General features: G+C 43.5%; 1 protein-coding gene across 2 annotated transcripts; it reads left to right on the top strand.

The window, feature by feature from the left end:
- The first annotated feature begins 267 nt into the window (after nucleotides 1–267).
- On the top strand, nucleotides 268–26,610 carry CRY2 (cryptochrome circadian regulator 2). Of its 2 annotated transcripts, none has more exons than XM_080975950.1 (12): nucleotides 268–562; nucleotides 8,470–8,578; nucleotides 12,053–12,195; nucleotides 17,957–18,141; nucleotides 18,984–19,072; nucleotides 19,814–19,954; nucleotides 20,861–21,172; nucleotides 21,791–21,942; nucleotides 22,390–22,592; nucleotides 23,979–24,050; nucleotides 24,552–24,691; nucleotides 25,829–26,610. In XM_080975950.1, exons 1-12 carry the CDS (start codon nucleotides 342–344, stop codon nucleotides 25,844–25,846), a joined length of 1,785 nt encoding a protein of 594 aa, XP_080832076.1. In that variant the 5' UTR covers nucleotides 268–341; the 3' UTR covers nucleotides 25,847–26,610. The 2 variants fall into 2 exon arrangements, with proteins under 2 accessions (XP_080832076.1, XP_080832075.1); XM_080975949.1 differs by having other exon boundaries at nucleotides 23,979–24,062.

The following is a 26,610-nucleotide window of genomic DNA, read 5'->3' as shown; positions in this document are numbered from 1 at the left end:
GGCACGTAGGGTTCGGGATCTTGGATCTCGGAGGGGCTGCCCCGCCTGCCTGCCGCGCCTGCCCTTTGGTAAGGTTCTCCCTTGTGCGGCGCGGCCTCCGCCCCCGGCAGCTACACGCCGCAGAAACGTGCCGAGCCGCATCCCTGGAACGTGTGGGGGGGCCTGGCCGTGTTATGTAGCACGGGCGGCCAATGGGCTTCGCGGGGCGGAGCTTCTGGGCGCGAGCTCCGGGCGGGAGGGGCCGCGCCAAGTGTGGCGGTTGGGAACCGGGCGGGGTACAGCGCGCCTGACAGACACGGGCGGCGGTTGTGCTTCTTCTGGCGGCTGCGTTGCTTGACGGAATGGCGACCGCTTTCCCAATGGGCCCGGGCTCTCGGACCTCGGGCGGCCGCGACGCCCGCACCACCGGCGGCTGCTCCGTGCACTGGTTCCGCCGCGGCTTGCGGCTCCACGACAACCCCGCGCTGCAGGCGGCCATCCGGGAGGGCGGCCCCGTGCGCTGCATCTACATCTTGGACCCCTGGTTCGCGGCCTCCTCGGCTGTGGGCATCAACCGCTGGCGGTGAGCGAGCGAGGGGAGGGGAAGGGATCGCGAGCTGGCGCGCTTGGCGGGGGAGTTGGGGGTGGAGAATTGGCGCGAGCTGGGGCGCGAGGACGTAGGAGGGGGAGGCTGCCTCTCAGCCCCGTGCCCCGACGCGGAGGGTGTTGGCAGACGTGCCCAGGGGGGTGTAAAGTTTTGAGAAACAGGAGAGCGGGCTCAAGAAAAGAAAAGGTGAAGCTCCGCCCGTCAGTGGCCTAAAATACAGTGGTACCTCAGGTTAAGTCCTTAATTCGTTCCGGAGGTCCGTACCTAACCTGAAACTGTTCTTAACCTGAAGCACCACTTTAGCTAATGGGGCCTCCCGCTGCCGCTGCGCCGCCGGAGCACGATTTCTGTTCTCATCCTGAAGCGAAGTTCTTAACCTGAAGCACTATTTCTGGGTTAGCGGAGTATTTAACCTGAAGCGTATGTAACCTGAGGTACCATTGTAAAACGCCCCAGACTTAGCTGGACTACAAGGCAGGTTAACTCGGTCGCCTTGCTGACGTGGAGCCCGTGGGAGTAATTGATAACTTAAGCGGCGCGAGAACTGCGCGGCAGGGCGCAGAGAATCGATAGGGGGCGCCGTGGGGGGGGGGTTAAGCCCAGTGGGGACGAGGCTTGAGCTTGGGACTTCCAGACGCAGCCCTCCTCGGCTGCGGGTTCGGCTCCGGCCTGCTGGTATTAGGAGCCGCGTAGGAGGCTCGCAGCGATGCCGGGGCGAAGCCTTGCGCCCGGTTAAATAACAGGCGCACCGAGTGTGTCGCTGCAGGCGGGCGCGGGAAAGACGTCAGAAAAACCGGAGGAAGGGAAGAAGGAGCAGAAAATGAGGGGAAACCAGCTTATGAAACAAAAGGAGTGTCAGCGCTGCATCTGTTTTGATGCGTCTGTTACGTGTGTGTGTTGGGGGGGGAGACGTGGGTGGCTCAGTGGTTTAGATTGGGCCTGCCAGTAGGAAGGTCGGCGGTTCGAATCCCCGCGACAGGATGAGCTCCCGTTGCTCTGTCCCTGCTCCTGCCAGCCTAGCAATTCGAAAGCACGCCAGTGCGAGTAGATGTTGCAACAGAAGCGGGTTAGTCATGCTGGCCACATGACCCGGAGAGCTGTCTGTTGACAAACTTCGGCTCCCTCAGCCTGAAAGCAAGACGAGTGCTGCAACCCCCTAGTTGCCTTTGAACTTAACCATGGGGCCGGGGAGTGTTGTTGTAAAGATGACATCACAAGTACAGTATCCAATAGGATTTTCTGGTGTTTATACTTCGGATTTCTTGCATCATGTTCTTTTCTGGATTTCAACAAGTAAATTGGAGCATCCAAAGATTCTGTTCTTTTGCCATAGAGTACAGTGGTACCTCGGGTTACATACACTTCAGGTTACAGACTCCGCTAACCCAGAAATAGTACCTCGGGTTAAGAACTTTGCTTCAGGATGAGGACAAAGATTTACGGTGGCAGCGCAGCGGCAGTGGGAGATCCCATTAGCTAAACTGGTGCTTCAGGTTAAGAACAGTTTCAGGTTAAGAACGGACCTCCAGAACGAATTTAGTACTTAAACAGAATACAATGGTACCTCGGGTTATTTCCAAAGGTAATATGCCTTGTGTCTGTTAAGGAATGCCACGTATGGCCTCACTGCCCAAAGACTGTAGTCAGGTTAATGGAGCATGCTTGAAAATAAGCTCACAAAAGTTACTTGCAGGTTTAAAAAAATTACTAGCCCTTTTGTGGGATTGGCAGCAGGGAAAGATGGAGCTGCATTGCTGTGTTGGGCCTGGGGAAGAGGGCTTTCCTTGTCCAGCAGCATGCTTTGTTTTTGTCCAGGACATGGATGAAGGACAAAGCGCTCTTGTCCTCTGCCAGCCCACTCACCTGCATGGAATTCAAAGCACTCATCTGCATGGAATTTCTAGTTGCCTGTAGCTACTAGGCTAGTGCCTAAATATAAGGCTGTTATTGAATGAATACTATTTCACTGATGCTGCCTAAAGAGAAGCCCGCCCCATCCCGCCCCCCACAATTATGGAAACCAACTAAGGGAAGCACCTTACAGTGGTGCCTCGCAAGACGAAATTAATTCGTTCCGCAAGTCTCTTCGTCTTGCGAGTTTTTCGTCTTGCGATGCACGGTTTCCCATAGGAATGCATTGAAAATCAATTAATGCGTTCCTAGGGAAACCGCCTTCAGACCAGGTCCGGGGACAGTCTGTCCCCGGACCTCTTCTGAAGGCTGGGGGGGGGGGACAAGGGCTTTTCTTCCCACCCCCAGCATTTTAAAAAACCCCGGGACAGCGGAGGACTTCTCCGCTGTCCGGGCGATCTTAAAATGCTGGCGGGCGGCATTTTAAAATCGCCCCGGGACAGCGGAGGACTTCTCCGCTGTCCGGGGCGATTTAAAAGCCCCTGGGAAGGCGGGCAGGGGGGACAAAGACTTTCGCCCCCCGCCCGCCTTCAGAAGGTGTTCCCGCCCCGCTTCGGAGCAGCGTTCCGAAGCGGGGCGGCTGGGGCAGCTGTTCCCGCCCCCCCGCCCCCCGCCCCGCTTCGGAACAGCGTTCCGAAGTGGGGCGGCTGGGGCAGGTGTTCCCGCCCCCCCGCCCCGCTTCGGAGCACCGGGAGAAGCGATCTCCCCGCAGCCCCTTGCTTCAAAAGAGGTCCGGGGGCAGCGGGGAAGAAGCGCTGCGCTTCCCGCTGCCCCCGGACCTCTTTTGAAGCAAGGGGCTGCGGGGAGATCGCGATCTCCCCACCGCCCCTTGCTTCAAAAGAGGTCCGGGGACAGCGGGAAGCGCTTCGCGCTGCCCCCGGACCTCTTTTGAAGCAAGGGGCTGCGGGGAGATCGCTGTCCCCGGACCTCTTTTGAAGCAAGGGGCGGTGGGGAGAAGCGATCTCCCCGCAGCCCCTTGCTTCAAAAGAGGTCCGGGGGCAGCGCGAAGCGCTTCCCGCTGTCCCCGGACCTGGGGCTGCGGGGAGAAGATCGCTTCTCCCCGCCGCCCCTTGCCTCAAAAGAGAAGACCCGCTGTCCCCGGGGCAAGCTTCGTTTTGCGAAGCAAGCCCATAGGGAAATTCGTCTTGCGAGGCAACTCGAAAACGAAAAAACCTTTCGTTTTGCGAGTTTTTCGTCTCGCGAGGCGTTCGTCTTGCGGGGTACCACTGTACTTGCCCCTTCGATTGCCACTACCCTAAGGACAAGGATGTCTCTCCTCCCCACAACTGAATCATATCTGGCATCCTTTCTGACTGCCTAAATACATCAAAAGACATTTGGAGCAATATTTAAGCAACCATGGAGGCGATTAATCTTTTTATAACATATGACAGCAACAAAACAAGTTGAAACTAGGGGTGGGATTTGCCTAATGATACCCTTTAACAGAAACCCTGTCTTGTGCAAGGACTTCCCCTTGAGCTCCAGGGCACCCCCCTTCTCCCCCCCCCCCAGCATCCTCCAAAATTGGATCAGAGGGTAAAGAGAACACCCAGAACAGCACATGGGGGAAAGGGGAGGTTGTTCCATTTGGCAGGCTGAAATGCTTGCAGGGGTGGGAAGTTTGTAATAGTACAACAATGAATCCCACCCTTGATACTTTTTTGCTTGTGGTTTTAAGGGAAAGCAAATATTATCATCTAAAAATGCCTTTTCACTGTACTAGCTGCTATGTTACGTGGCTTTGTTTAAATTTCTTTTAATCTTGAAAACAGGGAGCTTGTTAGGGTTGCAATACACAAAATACTTCTCTGGAATAAATGGAACATAAACTAATCCTCTCCATACGTGCTGTAAGTTCAGTAGGCCATACCCATGTAAAATAATTTAGGCTGTTTGTAATTTGAGAGTAGTTTTGTGAGTAATTCCTATGTTACGTTTGTGTCCCCCTCTGTACTTCTAACAGAATAATACACTTTGAAAACCACCACTTAGCTGTGAATATGTTCACCCTCTAAAAAAATATGGAAAAAATGAGATTGCTGGAGCAGCTGTAAAAGGGAGTAAATCTGTTGTTGGCAGCTGGCATAGCTGCTGGAATGATGCTGTCATTTTAGGATAGGCTGCACCTTGTCTAATAAGACATTCTTGTTCTACTAGTTTGGAAATACCTGCAGTGTATACTTAATGTAGTTTCAACATACAGAATCCTAGGTGAAGAAGCTGGGAAAGCCCTGTTATGGCATGCTTAGTTTGGCTCAGGATTATTCTATGTTTAAGTCAGAGAAATACCTTGTGAGACTTGAGATGTAATTTGGCTACTTTAAGAGAGTTCACTTGGGGCAGAAGAATATCACTTGCGACAGATACATAGCTAATATTTTGGACATACTCTTTTACATGTATAACATTTATATAGAAAGAGGCTTACCTGTCTTCCAGAGTTTTTTACATAGTTTTTGAAGGTAAAAATTACACCCTGGCACAGTTTTTCCTCCAGATTTATTTTTTAACTAACAGCGAAAGGAACCCGAAGCCTTTGGAGTGCAGCGCTAGTTCCCGCTGCGCTCCAAAGGCTTCAGGTGGCTATCCCTGAAGCCTTTGGAGCGCAGCGGGAACTCGCGGTGCGCTCCAAAGGCTTCGGGTTCCTTTCACTGAAGCCAGGAGAGCAAGACTCTCCTGGCTTCAGCAGAGAGGGAGAGCTGCGCAGCGCCCCTTCAGCGAAGCGGGAGGAGAAATGGAAGGGGCTTCGTTTCTCCTGCCGCTTCGCTGAAAGGGCGCTGAGCAGAGAGGGGGAGAATTTTTTTTTCTTGTTCTCCCCCTCTAAAACAAGGTGCGTCCTATGGTCGGGTGCGTCCTATGGAGCGAAAAATATGGTGTATACTGTGCTGCAAAATAAATTTTAAAACTCTCTAAGAAGATTAAATAATATAAAATAGTCATAGGAAAATACCCATAAAATCAAACTTAAAAACAAGTATACATAATAAAACATAGCTAAAATCAAGTCACAACAACTGTATATAATAAAAATACATGTTTTCATTTGATTGCGTGAGCAGAACTTTAGCAGCCATTAAGAAAGTTGCAATGAATGGGCCTTCCTAATATTAAAAGTTCCAGAGAGCAGGTTCTTCACACTAAAGGTTAGATTCCTCAAAAGGCAAAATGAGTATTATGTGGTACTTATAAAAGCACTAGTTCCGTAGATTAAAATGGTCAAGCGATTGGGCAAGGTGATCCTTCAAGTAAACTGATCCCAAGTTTTTGACGACTTTATAACCTAACACCTTGAATTTGGCCCAGTAACAAATGGGAAGCTAGTGCAGGTCTCACTCCTGTTAGCAATTTGGTTCAGCATTCTGTGCTAACTGCAGGTTTTGGACCAACCAGAGGGGAAGCCAGTGCCTGGACTATTGTAGTCAAACTGTCTTTGTCCAGGAAGGACCGTGGCTTATGTATGAGTCGAAGCTGATAAAAGGTGCTCCTAGTTACTGGGGCCACCTCCAATGACAAAGCTGGATTCATAAGCCATCCCAAAATGCATACTTGCTCCTTCAGGTGGATGTAAACTGACCAATTTCTTGGATGCAGGAACCATTCACTCACCCTGTCTTAGTCTTGTCAGGATTCAAGCTCAGTTAATATCCTTCATTCCTCTCACCACTCTATCCAGGCATTGTGTTATCCAGAGCCCTCATGGCCTCTTCTGATTCACATGTTACAACGAAATAGTGTGTAATCAGCATACTAATGCCCCAAATTTCCTGGTGTCTGCTCCCAACATTGGGGATAAAATAATGCCCTGCAACACCCCCATAGCATAACTGCCAGAGGGTCAGAAAGCACTCTCCCAATGCTACTCACTGAATTGTGCCACATAGGAAAGACTGGAGCCACTGCAACACAGTTCCCCCAATTCCTATCCCGTTAAGCCAGGCCAAGGGGATACCATGGTTGATGATAAGCAGGAGCAAGGTTGTAATCCCCTTGTCCCGCTGTCAACACTGGCTATCCTTCAATGCAACCAAGGGCAGCTTTGTCCCATGGCCGGGTCTGAGCCCAGATTGGAATGGGTGTAGATTTCATCCAAGAATGCCTGCAGTTGCCTTTCCATAACCATCTCTACTTTCCAGAATGGGGAATATTTGTAGTTGATCCAAAACATCAGCTTCAAGGAGTGGCCATACCACCACATTTTTCAAAGTGTATGCAACAACCGGTTACACAGTGAATTCTTACTCGTGGTTCAGATGCAGTCATGCTAGCTTGGGACAGGGAACAAGAAGACGTATGGTCTGGTGTAGCCCTGCAAGCAGCTTGTCAACACCATTATTAATATTTTTTATTTATTGAATGTGTATACTGCCTTTCATCCAAAGATCACAGAGCAGTTCACAAAAAAATACAAAATGAGAACATAAAATACACAATAAAACAAAATCAAACCAATAACCCCCCTACAAACACGATGCCCTGTTAGGAGACACTCTGTCCTAACTAGCACTGTCATTTTTAAAGGCAGCCCCACAAAATCTAGCTCTTGCCAAGATAATCTGCAGTTTATTTTTATCCTCAAAGTGCACACCCAGTTGATCACAACAAGGTCCTTAAGACTGGTATTGGTTTGGGGACATTTTACTACTCTAATAGCCATTGGAATATAGGTTGGTAGAAAATAATATTTTGGTTAAGATTTTTATAGGCCTGGGTTAGTGTTAATGGCTTTATCAATGCTTCAAGCAGCAGTCATGTGGATCTGACTGACCTTGCTTCTGCAAGTCTGTGAGGCAGAAAATCAATTAAAGCATAATATCCAGTTAAAACACCTTCCCAAGATCTTGCTTTTGGCATAATGTTATATATTCTAGCATTTCCAAGACCAGTTACCACCTGGGCTGCTGCCTTCTACTTTATTTAAATGTTTTACAATTTTATTTTAAGCTAAGAGGTGCATCTTTCAACCTTTTAATTGCATGTGTTTACCTAGGATTAAAGTCTGCTGAATTTCTTCTATGTCTTTTAGCCCTATGTGCATGTACACACCATTGTTTTCTTCTATGATCTAATTGTTTTACGGAGAAAAGCCTAAATTAATAGCGGTAGTTTGACTTTTCCGCTCAAATGCAACAAGGAAGATATGTGATGTGATTCTGAAATTCAATGCTTGTGTATAGAGTTAGAACATGCATTCTAGCAACAAGTCTTGCATTTCTACATTTTGTAATGTAAAATGTCAAAAATTAAACTCTTTATATTCTCTGTTTTGTTTTTAAGTGGAAAAATTCACCTCTACAGTGATAGATGTATGCAAAAGTGGCAGTGTGTGTGTGTGTGTGTGTGTGTGTATGTGTACACACTTCATTCCTGATTTGGGTATGCAAGGATTGATAGCAAATTGTCACATGGATCATTTCTTAGATGTAGCAATGGGAAAGAAGAATTTATTTGGAAGACAAATCGACTAAGAAAATTAAATGAATGGAAATGAAAAGTATGATTTGTGCACATATTTGTGCAGAATCTAGTGTTCTGTGAGAGGATTTACTCTAGTGCAATTAAATGTCTCTTTTCTCTTCACACACCTCCAAACATTCCTCCCACAATCCTTATATATCCTTCAGAGGGTGTCCAAAGGTAGCTTTGCCTAGCTTGATTCCAACCTAGTATCCTGGCTCAAAGGCAAAAATGTAGAGGAAGAGTTCATCAAGGATGATGAAAGAGCTCATGCAATTGAATTATTCTCTAGCATAAACATAAACTTCTGATTCCACAACCTGGTATTTCTGATTGGTATTTCTGCCATATGGTTTTTTTCTTCTTAAGGAGAAGAAAATATAAAATGTAAGTGTTGGCAAAGGACTGCCAAACACTGATAGATAAGGAGCTGAATTCTTTGCTTTGGAGTTTGAGGACCCTTAACTACTTGACCCAACAGCTGCTGATGCCATCTTATTTCTTCTTCTCCATAGGTTTTTACTCCAGTCCCTGGAAGATTTGGATAACAGTTTACGAAAACTCAACTCTCGCTTGTTTGTAGTAAGAGGGCAGCCTACTGATGTTTTCCCAAGACTCTTTAAGGTAAGAAAATTTCTCTGTGTGAAAAGCTTTTAAAGCAGGCTTCCTCAAACTCGGCCCTCCAGATGTTTTTTGGCCTACAACTCCCATGATCCCTAGCTAGCAGGACCAGTGGCCAGGGATGATGGGAATTGTAGTCTCAAAACACCTGGAGGGCCAAGTTTGAGGAAGCCTATTTTAAAGGAAAGTGAATTTTCCTGTAAATTAGGTTTGTATTAAATGGAGCTCTAAGGTGAGTGTTACGTTGACGCATGGATTTCTCCTTGTGTGACAGAATGTTCTCCTACACACTCCCTAAATCTGTTCTGGGGGTACCACCAACTCTCCAGAGCAAAGCTGGGGTAGGGGGGAGGAGGGAATCTGCTTGCACTACTCTTGATCCAGGAGCTACCTCAAAAAGTTGAATACCACCCTAAAATCCCATGCCTCATTCAGCTGCTTCTGACTAACATTGATATTTACATTGATTGTAGCCAGGCAAAAACATTTAAGGAGGGTTGAAATCAGGGCTTATGAGGGGTGTGCCCTAGGGAGAACCTTGGGGGCCAGATAGAAGGGCCTGGAGGGCCACTTTGGCCTCTGGATGATGTATAAATGTTTGAAAGTGATGGGAGAGCATGCAGCTGCTGTGCCTTCCATTCCTCCACTGATCACATCTCTGGTGCCTATTTTAGCAAGCAGGGTTCTAGTTTTGCCACATAAGAAACTAGACAGGGTGGGGGAACAGGGCACAACATCTGCATCTTTTGCTTTCTCAGTACTTTTCAAATTGTCAGTTGGAAATCTGCATCAAAACTACAACTATTTCTACCCTGATTGTGGCTGCTTAACCTAGTTCATTGATATCTTAACACCTTATCCCTAAGGGCTTATTCAAGGAACTGAAGTAACTTTTTTGAGGGCTTATGCCATTTCTGTGGTTGTAAATTTTATGTGGAGCAGAAAGTATCCATCTTTTGTCTACTGGTCATGCTGAAATGCAGTGAAATTCTGTTCTTAAGTTGTATATGTATATAGCGGCATAGCATGATGAATGGGAAAGATCATGCAGAATTTTGCATGCAGAATAGAGAAACCTTGCTTTTTTTCAAGTTAAGGATTTACATGTTAACTTTTATCTCAAATGGTTGTGTAAAGCAAATACGTGTTGGACTCAATTCCAAATAGTCTGTGCACCTGTTTGCCAAAGTTTCCACCTTATGCTTTTATCTTGATTGTACCTAGATCTTGATTTGTGTGAAGCAGAGTTTTCTGCATCATACACACTTCCCTTTGTCATATTTTTAGGATGCTTGCTGTGGCGACCAATTACATCTAACACATTTTGTCAGAGAAAATAGGCCATGTTTTTGAAGAGCGAGATGCTGCAAAAAGCTGTAGCTAAGGTTCTAAAGATGCTTGAATTCTTTATATTGTCCTTTCCAGTGCATTGACCATTCAGCTTACGATTTATTCATGATCTATCTAGTAACATTCAACTTTCATGTTTAAAAAACTGGTCTTATGAATAGACTGAAGGGGCTGCACCACACTCTGGGTAGAAATTCTTGTACTTCTGTCTGTTCTGGGATGTTTGCTGGGTGCTTCTTCCAATAATTTTCCAGGTTGTCTGTATATTTGCAGGGCCATGGGTCATATCCAGTGCTGCAGCTCCTTTTGCAGAACAGCTTCCTCTTCCTTTTCCTCCCCACTCCAGCTCACACTTGCCCTCAAAAGGAGGGAAGAAAGGGAACAGAAGTCTTGTTACACCAGCTGAACTACACATGCAGAGCATTAGATGCAACACAAGCTTCTCAAGAACTTAATCTGTCCAGTTGGGGGCCTACAATATCAGAATGGGGGCTCTTGTAGCCTCTTGATCCTTCTATTATCTCTAAATTGTAGTGTGGCCACTGTAATTAGATGTAGAACTTTACATATCTTGTAGGCAATTTTTTTTCAAAATGATGGTGACTTTAATTTGGCTGACTAGAATGGTGGTTGCCAACCCAGCACATGCAAACACTTTCATTGGTGCCCCTGGCAGGTTCCTCAGGCTCTGAGTTTTCATTTTAAAAATAAGTGAGTCTCTGGCTCTCCTAGAAAGAAAGGCATGGGGCATGTGAAATGAAAGTGAGTGTGATGTGACTACCTTGCATATTTTTCCTGGTACTGAGGGGTACTACCAGTTGTTGTTAGACAGCAACACCATCAGCGTGTATCTGTGTGTGTATATATAATCAGTGTTGTGTGATTTCCACAATCAGTACATAGCTGACTTCCTATGGTAAGCATAAGGTTGTCAGGGGTGGTTATCTCTCAAATTTTGTGTTATGCCACACTTTCCATGGAAGCCATTTTGTGACTGGCACCCCAGCACTCTCCCAAAATTTGGTATATGAAAATTTTAAAATGTGAGGTCCTCAATTTCTTGTTAGATTCTGTGAAGCTGTCATTATATCCTCTGACTAGTTTTTCTTGGCCTGAAACCTGTTCTCCTTTTCACTGGTGGAATCTTCTGCGTGCGAAGCATAGGCTTTCCCTTGTGGTGTTTTCTATGGTTGATGCAAGGTCCTATATTGTGTTACTAGATTGGTCATAGATGGCGTTCAATATGCAAGTACAGTTGTACCTTGGTTATCAAACGGAATCCGTTCCAGAAGTCCATTCAACTTCCGAAAACATTCGACAACCAAGGCGCGGCTTCCAATTGGCTGCAGGAGCTTCCTGCACTCAAGTTGAAGCCGTAGAAGCCGCGTCGGACGTTCAGGTTCCAAAGAACACTCAGTTCCGGGTTTGCGGCATTCGGGAGCCAAAACGTTGGAGTCTCAAGGTGTTTGAAGCCAAGGTACGACTGTACTGTGGTTTCACAATTTGATACATAATACATATTATTAACATGAACATGCAACTGGGAGCTGCAACCATGTTGCAGTGTTTCATTATCCCATAAAGGGAGTGTTCTGGTTCAGGTGTCTAGTTACCCTAGAACAGGTGGCTTATAGTGCTGTTTGGGATACACAGAGGCAGACTGGAATTATTTAAATAATGATTTGAACTGGCAAGAAAAAAGGTCAATTTAATCAAGTTTCTCGTTACTATGATTGTAATTAAACAATGTTGTGTGTCCTGATCTTTGTACATACGTATACAGAGAGGCGCACAAACACACACTCACACACCAAAAAGTCAGCAGCAAACCAAAGAGTTCCTATTTTTGATATTCAGTGAGGATAGCAAAGGAAGTGACCTGAAAGTAGACACTAAGAAACTACTCTTAAAAAGCAAAGTTTTTTAATGCATTGTGAGAACAGCTGTTGTTAGTGGATTATCTTTTGTTTGTATGTGTTAATGCTTATTGTTTAAAATGGGATCCTTTCCCTAAATTTGTCTTTGGATTTCAGCCTACCTTTAAAGTGTTAGTTCTCAGACTTCTATGGTGAGCTAAGATTGGCTTTTCATATTTGTAGTGGGGTAATATTGTGTGGTTTCTTGCAGGAATGGGGAGTGACACGTCTTACCTTTGAATATGACTCTGAGCCCTTTGGAAAAGAGAGAGATGCAGCTATAGTGAAGCTGGCTAAAGAAGCTGGAGTATCAGTGATAATGGAGAACTCGCATACCCTTTACGATCTGGACAGGTAAGATATAGATCTGCTTAAGGAGATGCTAAGGTATTATGATATCTGAGGAAAAATAAAACACATCTGGTGATGAGGTGGGAGAGAATATTTAGGATTTCTTAACTGATCAGAGTTTCAGTTCATCCTGTTGTGGTACTATTATAGGATTAAAAGGTCTCAAGTTTCATACTGAATTCCACCTTTTGGTGTGGGAACTGGGAAAAGAAGCAGCTGATCCAGAGTTTATAAATTATGAGCTAATTATATTGCTACTACTGCAAAGTGCTATGGAATAAGATCATTATTGCTGCAGGTTTGCAATCTACTGAAGACAAAAACGTTAGGGAACAGATTCAGCTAACAAGTCCCACTAGCAGAAGCGAGGGCTTCTGCTAGCACAACAGGGCTTTTCTCCCCTTGCCTCCCCACAGTTGGGTTTCCAGAAGAACCCATAGAACAGTACATGGAGGGGATTGTTCCACGTTGCAAGCTGAAATGCTTTCAGTGATGGAATGATTGCCATAGCACAACTTTGAATTCTTCCCTAGGGAAGAGGCTGAAGGTATACTTTGAATGGTGAGACTAGGAGAAGATGCATGGGATATGTATGCATTCTGTCACTGGGACAAAGAGACTGTGAAACTGGTTGTATGAGACTGTTCAGTCCTTCATTCACTATTGCTCTGGGTTTGTTCTTAAATGAAACATGATTCATTCTCTCACGCACCTGTATTCTCGTGGCAAGGCAGCAGCACTTAACATAAATATTGTGGTCACAGTTGTACAGGTTTGTATATAGGTGTTAAGCTGCATTGTATTGTTTAAGTGTGCAAATATGTTAAGTTAGTAATTTCAAATTTAAATTAAAACGGGAGTATCTTTGGTGTGGCACATCCTGTCTTATTATGATGGTAACTTAGAACCTGACATGCCCTTTACCCAGTCAGGTTCGGTTTTGTCAATGTCTTTCAGAGTCTGTACAGCTTTGTAATTCTTGAGAGGGGAAGCTATTCATTCTGCAGATGGAATTTCATGCAGTGCTTGCCCATTAATCATTATGCACAATCTACATGTGGAATTCCATGTCCTGTTCTTCCAGCTGTTCTATCCGTGCAAACATTGCAGCTTACCAAATGAGACCCCACCCCCTTTCTCTCATGTGCTGTTGTGGAGGTTGTTCTAGCTCCCCGATTGGGGATAGGGAGAGGAGTGGGGAAAGCCCTGTTGCATGAGTGGAAGTCCATGTACAAGACCTCTGATAGGGCTGGTTTTATTTAAAGGTTTTGTCCATGTTTCAGAAAATGCTTTTTCCTGGCCCTGCCTGTACACTGCTACCATTTCTGAGCATTTTAATTTTTAGAATTCTTTAGAAACTTTATATTCTTCTCCTTTGTGTCATGCATGTACTTATCTACTTGCTGTATTTTTAAGTGCAAAATAGCAGCAGAGCTCTACCATATTGGTGCCTTGACATTAGGTGTCTTTTAGAGGCTATGTTCTTTGGAGGCCCATCTCTAGCCACTGTATTTTAAAAGGAATAATCTCAGGAAGCCACATTTGCTCTCTCCTCCTTCATGACACCCCCCCGCCCCACTTAGAAGCATGCTAGGCATACTGCTACTTAGGATCTATATAGTCAGAGCACTCCCCTCACCACAGTCTTGTGGCTGATGGACTGCCTGGTATTAGAAAAATCTGAAAAGCTGGGGCAGTAGTTAATTACCATATTAGCAAATGTGCTAGTTTTCCTGGTTTTATGTTATTTCATTCAGAGTGGCTGGGTTTGGATATAATGATAAGCTGGCTTTTATTATAAAGGAAATGGGACTAGGCAAGCCTTGGGCTTGGATTTCCTTGCAACCACACCAGAGTGGTAGTGTTGGAAGGGACATGTTAAGACCAAAGCTCACCAAGATTCTTTCCAATGATGAAAAATTATGGTTATTGTTATGCCGCTCCCCCAACACTTGGGATTTCCCCCTCCCATCCAGTATTAGTTCAGTGTTGTGTTTCAGGCAGTAAACATTTTACATCAATTCAGTGTTAGGTAATTTCAGTTCAGTTTTTTAGGAATTAAATTTTAGTGTGGATATGTGTGTATTTGCAGTATTGTTGTTAGACTTTAAATATAAGTATGCTATATGCCTATGCTGTGTATGAATTGGACAGTGGCTTGAACTGTTTTGTAGCTTGAATTGTTTGTGGAGAAAGTAGCCAAAATAATTCCGCAATCACAGGATGTTTACATTTTTATTTAAACTGCTTCCTAGTTTACTGCTGTTAGGAAGAGCCTATTTCCTTTAGAATCTAGACATTTTATTCTTGGTAGACTGAAGGGTCTGAAATATAGGGCTGACTGAGATGCCCTCAGCAAATTCTGCAACCTGGTGTATTACTCAGAATTGTAACGTCTAGTCATTACTAAACATTCAGATACAATCAGGGAACTTCCTGTAATTAATGAGGATGAGTGAGCTTATTTCATCTGTTGCTGAGAAGCTGCTTAAAATGCTTATAAAAGACCGTAAAAATATAATTTCCCCCACTATTTAAATGCAGAATTTCTATTGATGGGGAAATAATTGCTTATAAGGGCAGAAAGCTAATGGTGGAGGAAGAAAAACATTTATATGAACTACAGAGTTTGACCGTTTTGGAAAGGGGGAAATCATATGTTGTTGTATGGCCCTCACTTTCTGTCTTTTAATGCTAAAAAGGTCAAATTTTCCTAACTATTTCTTCTCTAAAGAGCATATTTAATTTTAGAGCTCTATTTCAATTTAAAACTTATTTGCTGTTCTTCACTCATTCATCCTCACACAACATGTGAAAATAAGACTTTCACATCTCTATAGTTAAGCTGGGGGAACTTGAGCTGGAGAGTTATGCCCAAGTTCTGCTATTGAGCATGGCTGAGCCAGGGGGGTTGATCTTCTGTGTTCCTCCTGACAGCTGGACTATGCTGACTCAGTATTTGATCCTGTTGCGCTGACCCAGTCAATTTTTGGAACCCTCACACTTACTCTTCACTCTTGGCTTTCTAGTTCACACAGTTTCATTTGCACAGTTCCTTTTGCTTCAATACGTAAGAGGGGATTAGTTTGTTGCTTGGATTCAATAGGTAGAGATATCGTAAGGCAAGGAGCTGCCTTCCGTTTTGCGGCTGTTGTGCATTGTTGGGAAGCTAGGTCACGGAGCCATGCATGTGAGTGTAGCTCTGTAAAAGCCTGGGTGGTGTGGAGCTCCTCCCCTTTACACGTGCAGATGCCAGGGGAAAGGCAGGCACATGGCTTATGCTGAAACATTAGACTGAAAGCCCAACCCTTTTGCGTAAGTTGTTGACTGGGAGGACGTGGCTGCTGCTCTTGTAACTCCTAGTACACAAGCTGAGCAGGAAGCTGCTTTGGCTTTATATAAGCTAGCAACTTGGCTCTCTCACTGCCTCTTTAACTCTTCCCATTCTGGCTTTTGAGAGTCTTTAGTTATTTCTGTTCTAGAGGCTTTGTTTCACCAGAGAAAAGATCTGTTGCTTCAGGATCTTCTTAGCTAGGTGTTAACTTCTTTAATAGAGAGGGTTCCCTTTTAGAAGTATACAGTATAAAGCAACTAAATGAATGCAGATCGCTTCTGTGTTCAAGCATAGCCTGAATCACTGGTGGGTGCCTGGATCAGAGACTGTCTGAACAGCATGCTCAGGGTGTTGTATGACTTTCAGGAAACCATTCTGTTTTTCTGGGAAACTTAAAGCATCTTCATCTGCATTTCACACCCTGCAGAGGCATTTTGGGTTCATCTTTAAGTTACATTGGTGGCATGACTGACGCTGAGAGCATAAACAATGTGGACTCCTAACCCACATATGAAATCATTATTTTAGTGGTGGTGATCTCTGCACAGTGTTTAGGCATTCGTGTCTGGACATGCAAGTGGACTGAATGGGGCCAGTAAGCTGAAGCTGAATCCTAGCAAGACAGACATACCGTATGCAAGTGATTTCAGTGTCTGGGAGATAGGTCAATTACCTGGCAGGATTGTGCTCACTTTGAAGAAGCAGGTTCATAGTCTGGGGATATTCCTGGATCCATCATCATCACTTGAAACCCAGGTGTCCTCAGCGACCAACTTTGCCTTGTTAAACAAATGCAACTGTTCTAGGGGCAGAATAACTTGACCAAAGTCAGTCTTGTGTTGGTAACCTCAAGCCTTGATTACTGTCTGGGTCTGCATTCTGGCTTGGTCCAGAAGTTGCAGTTGGTGCAGAGAATGACACCTAGCCTGTTAACTGGAGTGACCTATTGGCAATACAATAGCACCTGTGCACTGGGATCTGCACTGCCTGCCAATATGTTACTGAACAGATCCAATGTTTTAGTTTTCTTTTTTAAATCCTTTAACAACAATTGACCAAGATACCTGAGAAGTCTCCTTACCCCCTGAATACTGGTGCAGTCATCAGGGGACTGCTTCTGGTAGGGTTGCACATTCCCAAGGTCTGTTTTCTGGTGATATGGAGCAGGGTTTTTAGCGTAGCAGCCCCATGGTTGGGTATTGAGCTGCTGCTGACCCTTTTGGGATTTTGGCACCTGTTAAGGCATTTTTTATCCCACCAGACTTTCCCAGAAGGATAATTCTAGTCTGCCAACTGTTAATTTAGGAACAGTATGATTTTATAGATTATTATTAATGTATTTATTTTGGTCTGGTACATTGCTCTTGTAGTGGGGTGGGGCTTCCAGGCCATAGATGTCATGAAGAAGAATACTGAAGAATACTTAGAATCATAGAATTGTAGAGTTACAAAGTACCCTGAGGGTCATCTAGTCCAACTCCCTGCAATGCAGGATTCTCAACTAAAGCAATCATGATAGATGGCCATCCAACCTCTACTTAAAAACCTCCAGTGAAGGAGAGCCCACAATCTCCGGAGTTCGTTCTGCTGTCAAACAGCTATTACTGTCAGAAAGTTTTTCTGAATGTTTAGTCGGAATCTTCTTTCTTGTAACTTGAAGCCATTGGCTTGTGTTCTATCTTCCAGAGCAGGAGAAAACAAGCTTACTCCCTCTTCAATGTGACTTTCCTTTAGATATGGGAAGATGGCTCTCATATCTCCTCTCAGGCTTCTCTTATCCCAGCTAAACATACCCAACTTCCTCAACCGTTCCCAATAAAGCTTGGTTTCCAGACCCTTCAGCTTCTTGGTCGCCCCCCCTCTGCAAACATTCCAACTTGTCAGTACCCTTCTTAGATTCTGGTGCCCAGAAGTGGACACAGTACTCCAGGTGCGGCCTGACCAAGGTCAACTAGAGTGATATTATTACTTCCTTTGACCCTGGACACTAGACTTCTGTTGCTGCAGCCTAGAATAGCATTAGCTTTTTTTGCTGCTGCATCACTGTTGACTCATGTTAAGCTTATGGTCTACTAAGACCCCTAGATCCTTTTCACATGTTCCCCATCTTATATTTGTGCAGCTAGTTCTGCCTGCCTAAGTGTAGAACCTTACATTTGCCCCTATTGAAATTCATTTTGTTAGTTTTGGCCCAGTTCTACAATCTCTTAAGGTCATCCCAATTCTGTCTTCTGTGGCATTAGCTACTTGTTAGTGGCTAAAGCTGGAAATGTGAGAGAATAGGATTGCAGTGTCTGTTTTGTGAGTTTTAGCCCTGCCACAAAATATCTGAAGGAGTGACTGATCCTAAATGTATTGAGGGAAATGCTACTTCCCTACACAACTTATGGCAGCAAAACTTTTAAAACTACTTCTTTCTCCAATCTGCAGGATAATTGAATTGAATGGGCATAAACCTCCTCTGACGTACAAGCGTTTCCAAGCCATCATTAGTCGCATGGACCTGCCCAAGAAGCCAGTTGCCACAGTTACAAATCAACAGATGGAGATATGCAGGACTGAGATCCAAGAAAATCATGACGAAACTTATGGCGTTCCATCCCTGGAGGAGCTGGGTACGTTGCAGAACTGCAGGACAGCTACACCAGCTTTCAATGGGCTTGGAACAGATGGACTGTAGTACTCTTCTTGCCTGGCCTGTTGTGGTTCTGTCTTTAGAAACAAATTTGAGATTATCAGTGCACCTTGGGAAAATCAGTGGATTAGCTGTGGATACTGTGGGTACTATACCTTGTGTTGGGTCATTGTGATTATTTTTTACTGCAAGAAATTACTAATTACAGGCTGGTAATTGAAATAATTTATATATTGAAAATTGTGTGTCTAGAAAATAGAACATAGTCTTTCTTCTGTCCATGCTTTGTACCTTGGTTCCATACTAGTCCCCTTATATTGTTCCTAACCCAACTATGTCAGTCATTTCTTTATGAGCAGGCAGAAATCAGATTGTTAATCTTTAACACACTAGATTGGACTGAAAATTTTGTTGCTAAGCAGGTTGTTTAAATTTAGAAATGAGCAAGTGGAAACGACTCCTCCATTATATCAGCTCTCTGGAAGTGCTCCAAGCTACATGGCTGTTGTTTTATTGAATTTTCTACACACTCTCTCTCTTCCCACCCCCCTCCATTTCAGTTTGAGGGTTCGTTTTCAAGGGTTATAATCAGTAGTTTTGCAGAAAAATAAGTACTTATGTTTTCCTAGGTTTTATAGCATATGCTGCAGGGGTGTGTACCTTATGAAAACCTTTATTCAAAGGTGCCCTCTGCTGGTTGTCAGTGGTCATTTCATGCTGTATAGTGCAGAACACATTTAGTTAATACACTGCACAAGATTGAATTAAAGCCATATCTGTTGACTGAGTTCTATATTAACACCCTCTTCCATTCTCTTTCAGGCTTCCCCACTGAGGGTCTTGCTCCAGCTGTTTGGCAAGGAGGAGAGACTGAAGCATTAACTCGTCTGGATAAGCACCTGGAAAGAAAGGTAACCTTATAATCTGTATTGCAAAATAATGCATCAGGGAAGGAAGGGTACCCTTTGCTGTGCTATTACCAGTGTATTAGGTGAATCTAGAAAAACCAATCTCTTTGCTGCTCAGGTGTCTGAGACGTGTTGCAAGCCAAAGGTTGTCTTAGTTTCTAATGCTTTCACCCTGCTGGAACTAATAATGAAATACCAAATCATTTCATACTTTCTTGCCTTAATCTAGATCTTACATGTTCTTTTCTTACTCTTGTAAATGCATACACATTTTATATCCCAGTATTGTTGTCTGGTGTGCACCAATGAACTGTGATTGAAATAAAGTCAAGTTTGTGTACAGTCCACTTACATTTTCCTTTTTTTAATATTAGCCTATTATATACTTCAGTTTCTGACACACTGGTGTGGTGTCTGGTATATTGACCTATATCCCTTGCTTTCTTTGTTAGTGATTAATTGTACTGGAAGAAAGCCAGCCTTAATGGACACTCTTAGTGGTGAATTCCCTTAACTAGTAACAGTCAGAGTTTGAAAGTTAGGAAAATAAAGTGTGGTACACATGACACTGGCAAGTCATGACAAGATGTGCCTCCCTGTTCTCCCCGTGCAAAGAAAAAAACAATTTGAAGGTCCCTGCAACTGGTAGATAGCATCAAATAACACTTGTTTATAGAATTTCACAGAAGGTTGTTTTAAGGTCCATGACTGTTTTCTTTTCTCCCTTTACCTAAATCATTCAAGGCATGGGTTGCGAATTACGAGAGGCCAAGGATGAATGCCAATTCACTGTTGGCCAGTCCCACAGGGCTCAGCCCCTACCTTCGGTTTGGGTGCTTGTCTTGCCGCTTATTCTACTACCGGCTCTGGGAACTATACAGAAAGGTAAGAATCAGAAAGAATCTTCCTTCAACAAGATATCTTAAGTCCGGGAATCAAAATGAATCTGAGCATTTAGTGAGATGTTAATTCTCTTCATGTCTCTAGTAAACCTTATATCTGTAATCATTTCCAACATCTTGATGTAGTCATTGAAATGTATTAATTTGCATTTCAACCTCCTAGGTGTCTGCACTTCCCAGGGAATATTGGAATATTATAAGTTTGTTTATACTGCCTTACATGCATATTCCAAGGGCATCTTACAAAGGAACAGACAAAATTATAAAAACAGCATAGGTCAGGAGATTATAATTGCATCTAAAAAGGTGTTTGCTTGGTGGCAAAAGGGCAATCAAGTGCATGCCACCTGAATCCTTCTGTAGAGAGAAAACCACAATCAAAATGATAAGGTGATGGAGCAACTCCCCTGTGAGGAAAGGTTACAGCATTTGGAGGAAGAGGTTGCTGGATTAGATAGCTATTGGCCAGGTCCAACAGGCTCTTCTTATAAGAGTATTCCACAGTTCGGATGTCATCACTAAGAAAACCTCTCTGCTGTTTTATAGCTGGGACTGATTACAAAGGAATAACACATTGCTTGAGTTACATTTTTCTGAACATATTTTCAGTAGATGGTTCCCTCACACTGGCTGCCTTAATTTTGCCCTTTTAAGGCCTTTCTGTGGATTTTGTATACAAGCAAAGTTTAAAGCAAATATTCTGACCTTAGGTAATTATTTTTAGTAAAGGTATGCTTGGGAACAGGTGTTTTAAAAGCTTACTGCCTTGATCTCGTAGTAGAAATTTACTGAAGCTATAACCCTAATTAGAGTGCAGAATCTATTGGTATGTCAAAAAACTCTGATACTATCTTATTGGTATATGTCTCTTTCTTCCTGTCATCTCTAGGTGAAGCGGAATAGCACTCCACCATTGTCGTTATATGGCCAGTTACTCTGGAGAGAATTTTTTTATACAGCTGCCACAAACAATCCCCAATTTGACCGTATGGAGGGGAACCCAATTTGTATTCAGATCCCATGGGACAGGAATCCTGAAGCCTTGGCAAAGTGGGCAGAAGGCAAGACAGGCTTCCCCTGGATTGATGCTATCATGACGCAATTGAGACAGGAGGGTTGGATTCATCACCTGGCCCGGCATGCTGTAGCCTGCTTTCTGACCAGAGGAGACCTTTGGATCAGCTGGGAGTCAGGCGTAAGGGTGAGTAACGAAGAAAAGAGACAGAAAGTATATGTTGGCAGTAAAGAGCTGTGAAACAGCTCTACAGGCAGCACAGCACTACCATAGCTCACTGAAATGAGCCTCCCATTCTAAGGAACCTCTTGAAATGTAATATATGATAAGCACATTCTCTTCTTGGGATCTGTTGGAAAGTCCCTGAAATGCAGCATTATTATTACCCCACCCATCTGACTGGGTTGCCCCAGCCACTACTATATTAACGTGGTAGTAATCCTGTTCCATAAGAGCAAATAGTGGAAACTTAAGTGACAATATCCCAGAAATCAAATTCAACTGGACTACCTGACAGTAGCATAGCTTTGTTTTTTGTTGCCATTGTGCATGGAGAACATAGCAGTGGTAACTTCAAATAGAAAAAATGTGCTTTTCCTGTCTGAGCAGGCAAGCTTCCACAAACTGTATCTTGCTGGCTAGTTTCTCTTATTTTTTTCATTCTCCCATGGTCTGGGTTCACTGAATATTACAAAATGATCAGTGATGTTGTAGGTGATAGTTGGCTTCACATCATCCCTGCCCCCTGTCACTGAGACTTTACTGAAGGACTTTCCTCACTGAGTTCACCCCTCTTTATTCCAGGTGTTTGATGAGCTGCTGCTAGATGCAGATTTCAGTGTGAATTCAGGCAGCTGGATGTGGCTTTCGTGCAGTGCTTTTTTCCAACAGTTCTTCCACTGCTACTGCCCTGTTGGTTTTGGACGTCGAACAGATCCCAGTGGTGACTTCATCAGGTGAGCAAAGTGTCCCGTTATGTCACTGGAGCTTGTCAGTTCAGTCAAGCTGCAGCCGAGGGAGAGATGGAAACACAATCATTCCACTAGCTCTTCTGAGAGACTGGATACCACTGGTGTTTCCATTGTGGCTGGTCATTAGAATCATAGAATTGTAGAGTTGGAAGGGATCCCAAGGGTCATCTATCCAACCCCCTGCAATGCAGAACTATTACATTTTTGTTTTTAGCTTGATGGTTTTCCTCTTCCCTCCTCATCCCCTTTTTGTGTGCTGTCTTTTAGTGATTATCTTGTTTTTATTGATCTTATGTAAGTTGCTCTCGGAGCCTTTTTGGCTGAAGAGTGAGGACAATGCTGAAAGTAAGATGCAGACCTGCCTCCTTTTGTGATTGGGGCAGTTGATTGTTTACAGTACTAAGTGTAGGTCTCACTCAATTTATGTTGCAGGCGATATCTTCCCAAGTTGAAAGGTTTTCCCTCGCGCTACATCTATGAGCCATGGAATGCTCCTGAGTCGGTGCAGAAGGCAGCAAAATGTATCATTGGGGTAGACTATCCCAAACCCATGGTGAACCATGCAGAGGCCAGCCGAATGAACATAGAGCGCATGAAACAGATCTACCAGCAGCTCTCACGCTACAGAGGCCTTTGTAAGTACTGAGTACTACATAATACATTTGGGTTTTACTAAACCATCTAAGCTGATCAAATGCCATCCAGCCTTTACAAGGAAGAAATGGCTTCTACTAGGTGTTAGGGTTTGTGCTCCTAGCAGACCATGAATCGCTCTGTAAGTAGTGTGTAATGTTTGAAAAACAGGAGACAGAACTTCTTCAGAACTGAAACCAAACACAAAGACACTTGGGGACCCATTATATGTAACACACATTGGAATAGAGAGGCATAAGCAATGAAGAATTAAGATTCTGACTTTATGCTGTGACCACTGCTCATCACAATATAGCTGTAAGAGAAAACATAAAACACAACAATATAAACCAACTTGCATGACAATAAATAAAATGCCTAAGATACAGAATAAAAGATCTTTCCAGGAAAACAAAGGATATCATTAGTTGGTCACTTTTACAGCTCACAGCTGTAAAGGTATCTGTAGATATCTACTGCAGCAAAGAAGGCCACTCTGAATATTATTAAACATACCTGTTTACAGGTAGAACATATTTTGTAAGCGGACCAGCCCCTGTGAAGCACAAATAAACTATCTGGAGCTGTTACGAAGGAACCATATAAAACGTAAGGCTAAGTATATGATCAGAATTGTGCAGCAAGTATTATAATATACCAGTGCTGGAATCTTGGTTACTCTCCTCATCAAATATTCTGCCAGCTTGACAGGCTTCCTATTATTACTATTACATTTAAATAAAACTGCCCTCTAGCTGTAAACAGATGGTCTTGTAGCTGAAAATTAAACTGGAATGTTATGAATTGGATGCCTTTGGCAACTTAATGTTTAAGTGGCTTCTATTGTGATTAACTGTTAATTTCCAAAATAGGAAATCTTCATCTCATGTTTCATTGGATTAATATGTGGCATGGGAATTAGTGGCAGTGGAGTCTAGTGATTCTGCTCCTGCCTGCAGGACCGTTCCCTGGGAATGGCTTAGAGTTGCTGTCTGTTGGCCCCCTGACATTGTGCTGCGCCTTCAGATGTATATACAGACATGTTAAAAGAAGTTACATTCAGGAATCAACATTGCAGCACATGTAGATTCCCTGACACTTTATAGTAGTCTTTCTTCTTCCCTCAGTATCTTGGAACCCTGTTGCCTTTGCAATCAGACAAGCGTCCATAATCTTAATATTTCTCCACCTGCTGAAAACATTTCTAGACAATTAATTTGATTCTGTGTTGGTTAGTTGTTTTGTATTTCATGATGTTTTAATGCTTATATTGTATGTCACCATGATGCCCTTTACAGAAGTTGGCAGTTTTGGAGTACTGTACTAGTATAAATCAGTAAATAATGAAAAGTTGCCTGTTCTTTAATGGAACCATTAACTTTTTGCAGGTTTATTGGCCTCTGTCCCTTCCAGCATGGAAGACCTCAGCACCCCCGTCACAGACCCTTCTGCAAGCCAAGGTAGCTGCACAAGTGAGTAGGCATTATTTGCATATTTTATGAACCTTTTAATAGGAACTTGGGAAATCATAAATAACTGTAAGATTAGTTCCACAAGGAATGTAGGTGGTGGAGTCTAGTTTAGGAGTTTTGTTTAAGAGTTGATGTGTCTCTCCTATAATTTTTGTAAGACTGAAGTGAATCAGCAAACATATTCTATTCTGTACCTGAAGCCTGCCTAAGCATGAGATGGCTTGAAAGAAAAGCTGGAATGAACAACTGACAAGAATCTTCTGATCCTTACTCTGGTCTGAAGGAGAAAATATCAGTACTTGCTTCAGTGCCAAAATATGAACTGAAATCATGAAGGGAGTCTTTGCAATATAATAAAGGGTCTTTAGCAATTTTCCCTCTCAGCTGCTGCCTGTATTTTCCATCCAGTGTTGCAAATAGTTTGATAGTCTATAATATTTGAGTTTCTTGAGAGAAGTGTCCTAGTAATTCTTCTTTAACATTTTGTAGTGCCAAGGCAGTCACACTATGGCCAGACATCTCCAAAACGGAAGCTTAATGTTGTAGAAGAACACAATGAAGAGCTGTACAAACGGGCCAAGGTGATGCCTGTGCAAATTCCAAAGAACCTACAACAAGAAATTGTACATGTGAGTAGCTAGCATATACTTGAAACATGAGCCCTTTAAGTTACCTACATTTTTGCTCCATGACTGCTATTCAGCCATCACTACACCTGTCAGTTCAGGACAGGCATCAGCACCTAGCACCTGCCATCCACAGCCAGCTGCTGAGGACCCATGACCCCAGCAGGGCCCACCATTGATGCCTGCCCTCAACCTTCCTTTAAGACAAGGTGGTTTTTTCTGGCCTAGCACTCCAAACAGCACCAGGCAGCTGAATTTAGCCTCCCATTTTAATTTCTCATAGCTACCAGATGCAGTGCTGCTTAAGAGTATTGCTGTAGTACCCACCACTGCAGTTCCTTGGTGATCTATCTTAGGTCACCTTCCATTTATCTTATCCTAATTAACCCTTCTCTGCCCAAAACCTCTATGCTGCTGCTTCTGGTCTAGCTCCATATTGTCATTTCCCTAGATAGCTTTCTGCTACCTTCTCCTAAAAATGAGCTACTTCTCTGTTGTCTTTTTCTGTCTGTACCCTTTTTTCCTTTTCTCTCCCTCTCGGGAATGCTTTTGTTCTTCATTTTCCCTGGGTACAGAACCTTAAAATCCTTGCAGCTCTCCTGGCCTCTCTTTTATTTGACCTGCTATAAAAACTTAATGTTTCCAATCTTTAAAAATGGCTACAACTTTGCATTTTTATCTCTTTCTATTGCAAAGACATTACTTATTCTTATTGGCATCCATTTTTCACCTGCTCCTTTTTTAACTTTGCTGTTCATTTAGTGGTGGTAGTTTTTCTCTCTCTACCTTGTTTTGCCCCCATTCCTCATTACACTTCCTTCATTGACTTCTTTCTTCTTATTGGATCCAATTTATTACTACTATTGATTTTCAATCTCTGCACCATTTGTATCTTTATCTAGCTTGTCTGTCCTCTATTTCCTTTTTCATCTCTAGTCTGCCAATACTCTCAGACTGCAGCTCACTGCCTTCCAATACCTGTACTTTGTTCTTCTTGCAATAGTTTAAGCTATGCCTTAAAACATTTCTCACAAACCTCTTTCTTTCCCAGCAGTCTTGCCCTGTTTAGATTGTATATCTGCAAATGGGCTTGTTTCTGAGGGAGAAAACTAACCTGTGGGCTCTTTTATTTCTTTACAGCCTGAAATGAGAAACTGACAAGGCAAAAGTCAGGTTCTGGAATAGGCACTTCAGTAGCAGAGAAGGATTTTTGCCAGAAGGATCAGAACATTGACCAACAACTTTACCCATCAAGTGTGTTAATGTGTAACACAGATTCCACACCAGGCCTCTTAAACTCCTGTGCAGGATGCAGTGAGCAAGCTTCATCAATAACCAAAAGCCCTGGAGAACAAATCTCTGGCTTTCCTGAGATACAGTTGGAGTCTGCTAAGAAACGACATTGAATAAGACTTGCTCATTCCTAAATATATACCTGTTACTTCAGGTGGGATCCATTTGTTGCTCCATTAAGAGCATCCCTTAGTGTTCACTCATCACTTACTAGCAGGTTACCAAGGTGAACCATGCAAAATATTTAATGGTGCTTACCATAGTTCCAGGAGCTGCATCTATTAAACACTCCAAATACTGTCTCTGCCATTCAAACTAGAGCAACACTGTGCACCCAGGTGTGCACATCAACAAAAATACGTAGACTGCCAAAACAGTGGCATGTATTGATACAAAAGAGAACAGTGCAGTAACAGCAATGACCAGTTTGACGTAGGACAGCAATAGTAAGTAAGATGGATGGCCAGAATGGCAATAACTATTCAGTTAGGTGTGAAAATCCACTATGGCTCTCCAACACATAGTGTTCATGTTTCTATTCATTGATGCTGAAAAGAGGTATCTTAGACTGGAATACAGTTCTGCAAGAGTGCAGAATATAATACTGGCCACAGAACTTTGCTTCCATT

The sequence above is a fragment of the Podarcis pityusensis genome (genome assembly GCF_964106645.2).
Source record: "Podarcis pityusensis genome assembly, chromosome: 1".
Classification (NCBI taxonomy): domain Eukaryota; kingdom Metazoa; phylum Chordata; class Lepidosauria; order Squamata; family Lacertidae; genus Podarcis; species Podarcis pityusensis.
The sequence above is the reverse complement of the archived record's forward strand: the minus strand, read 5'-3'. Positions and strand labels throughout refer to the sequence as shown.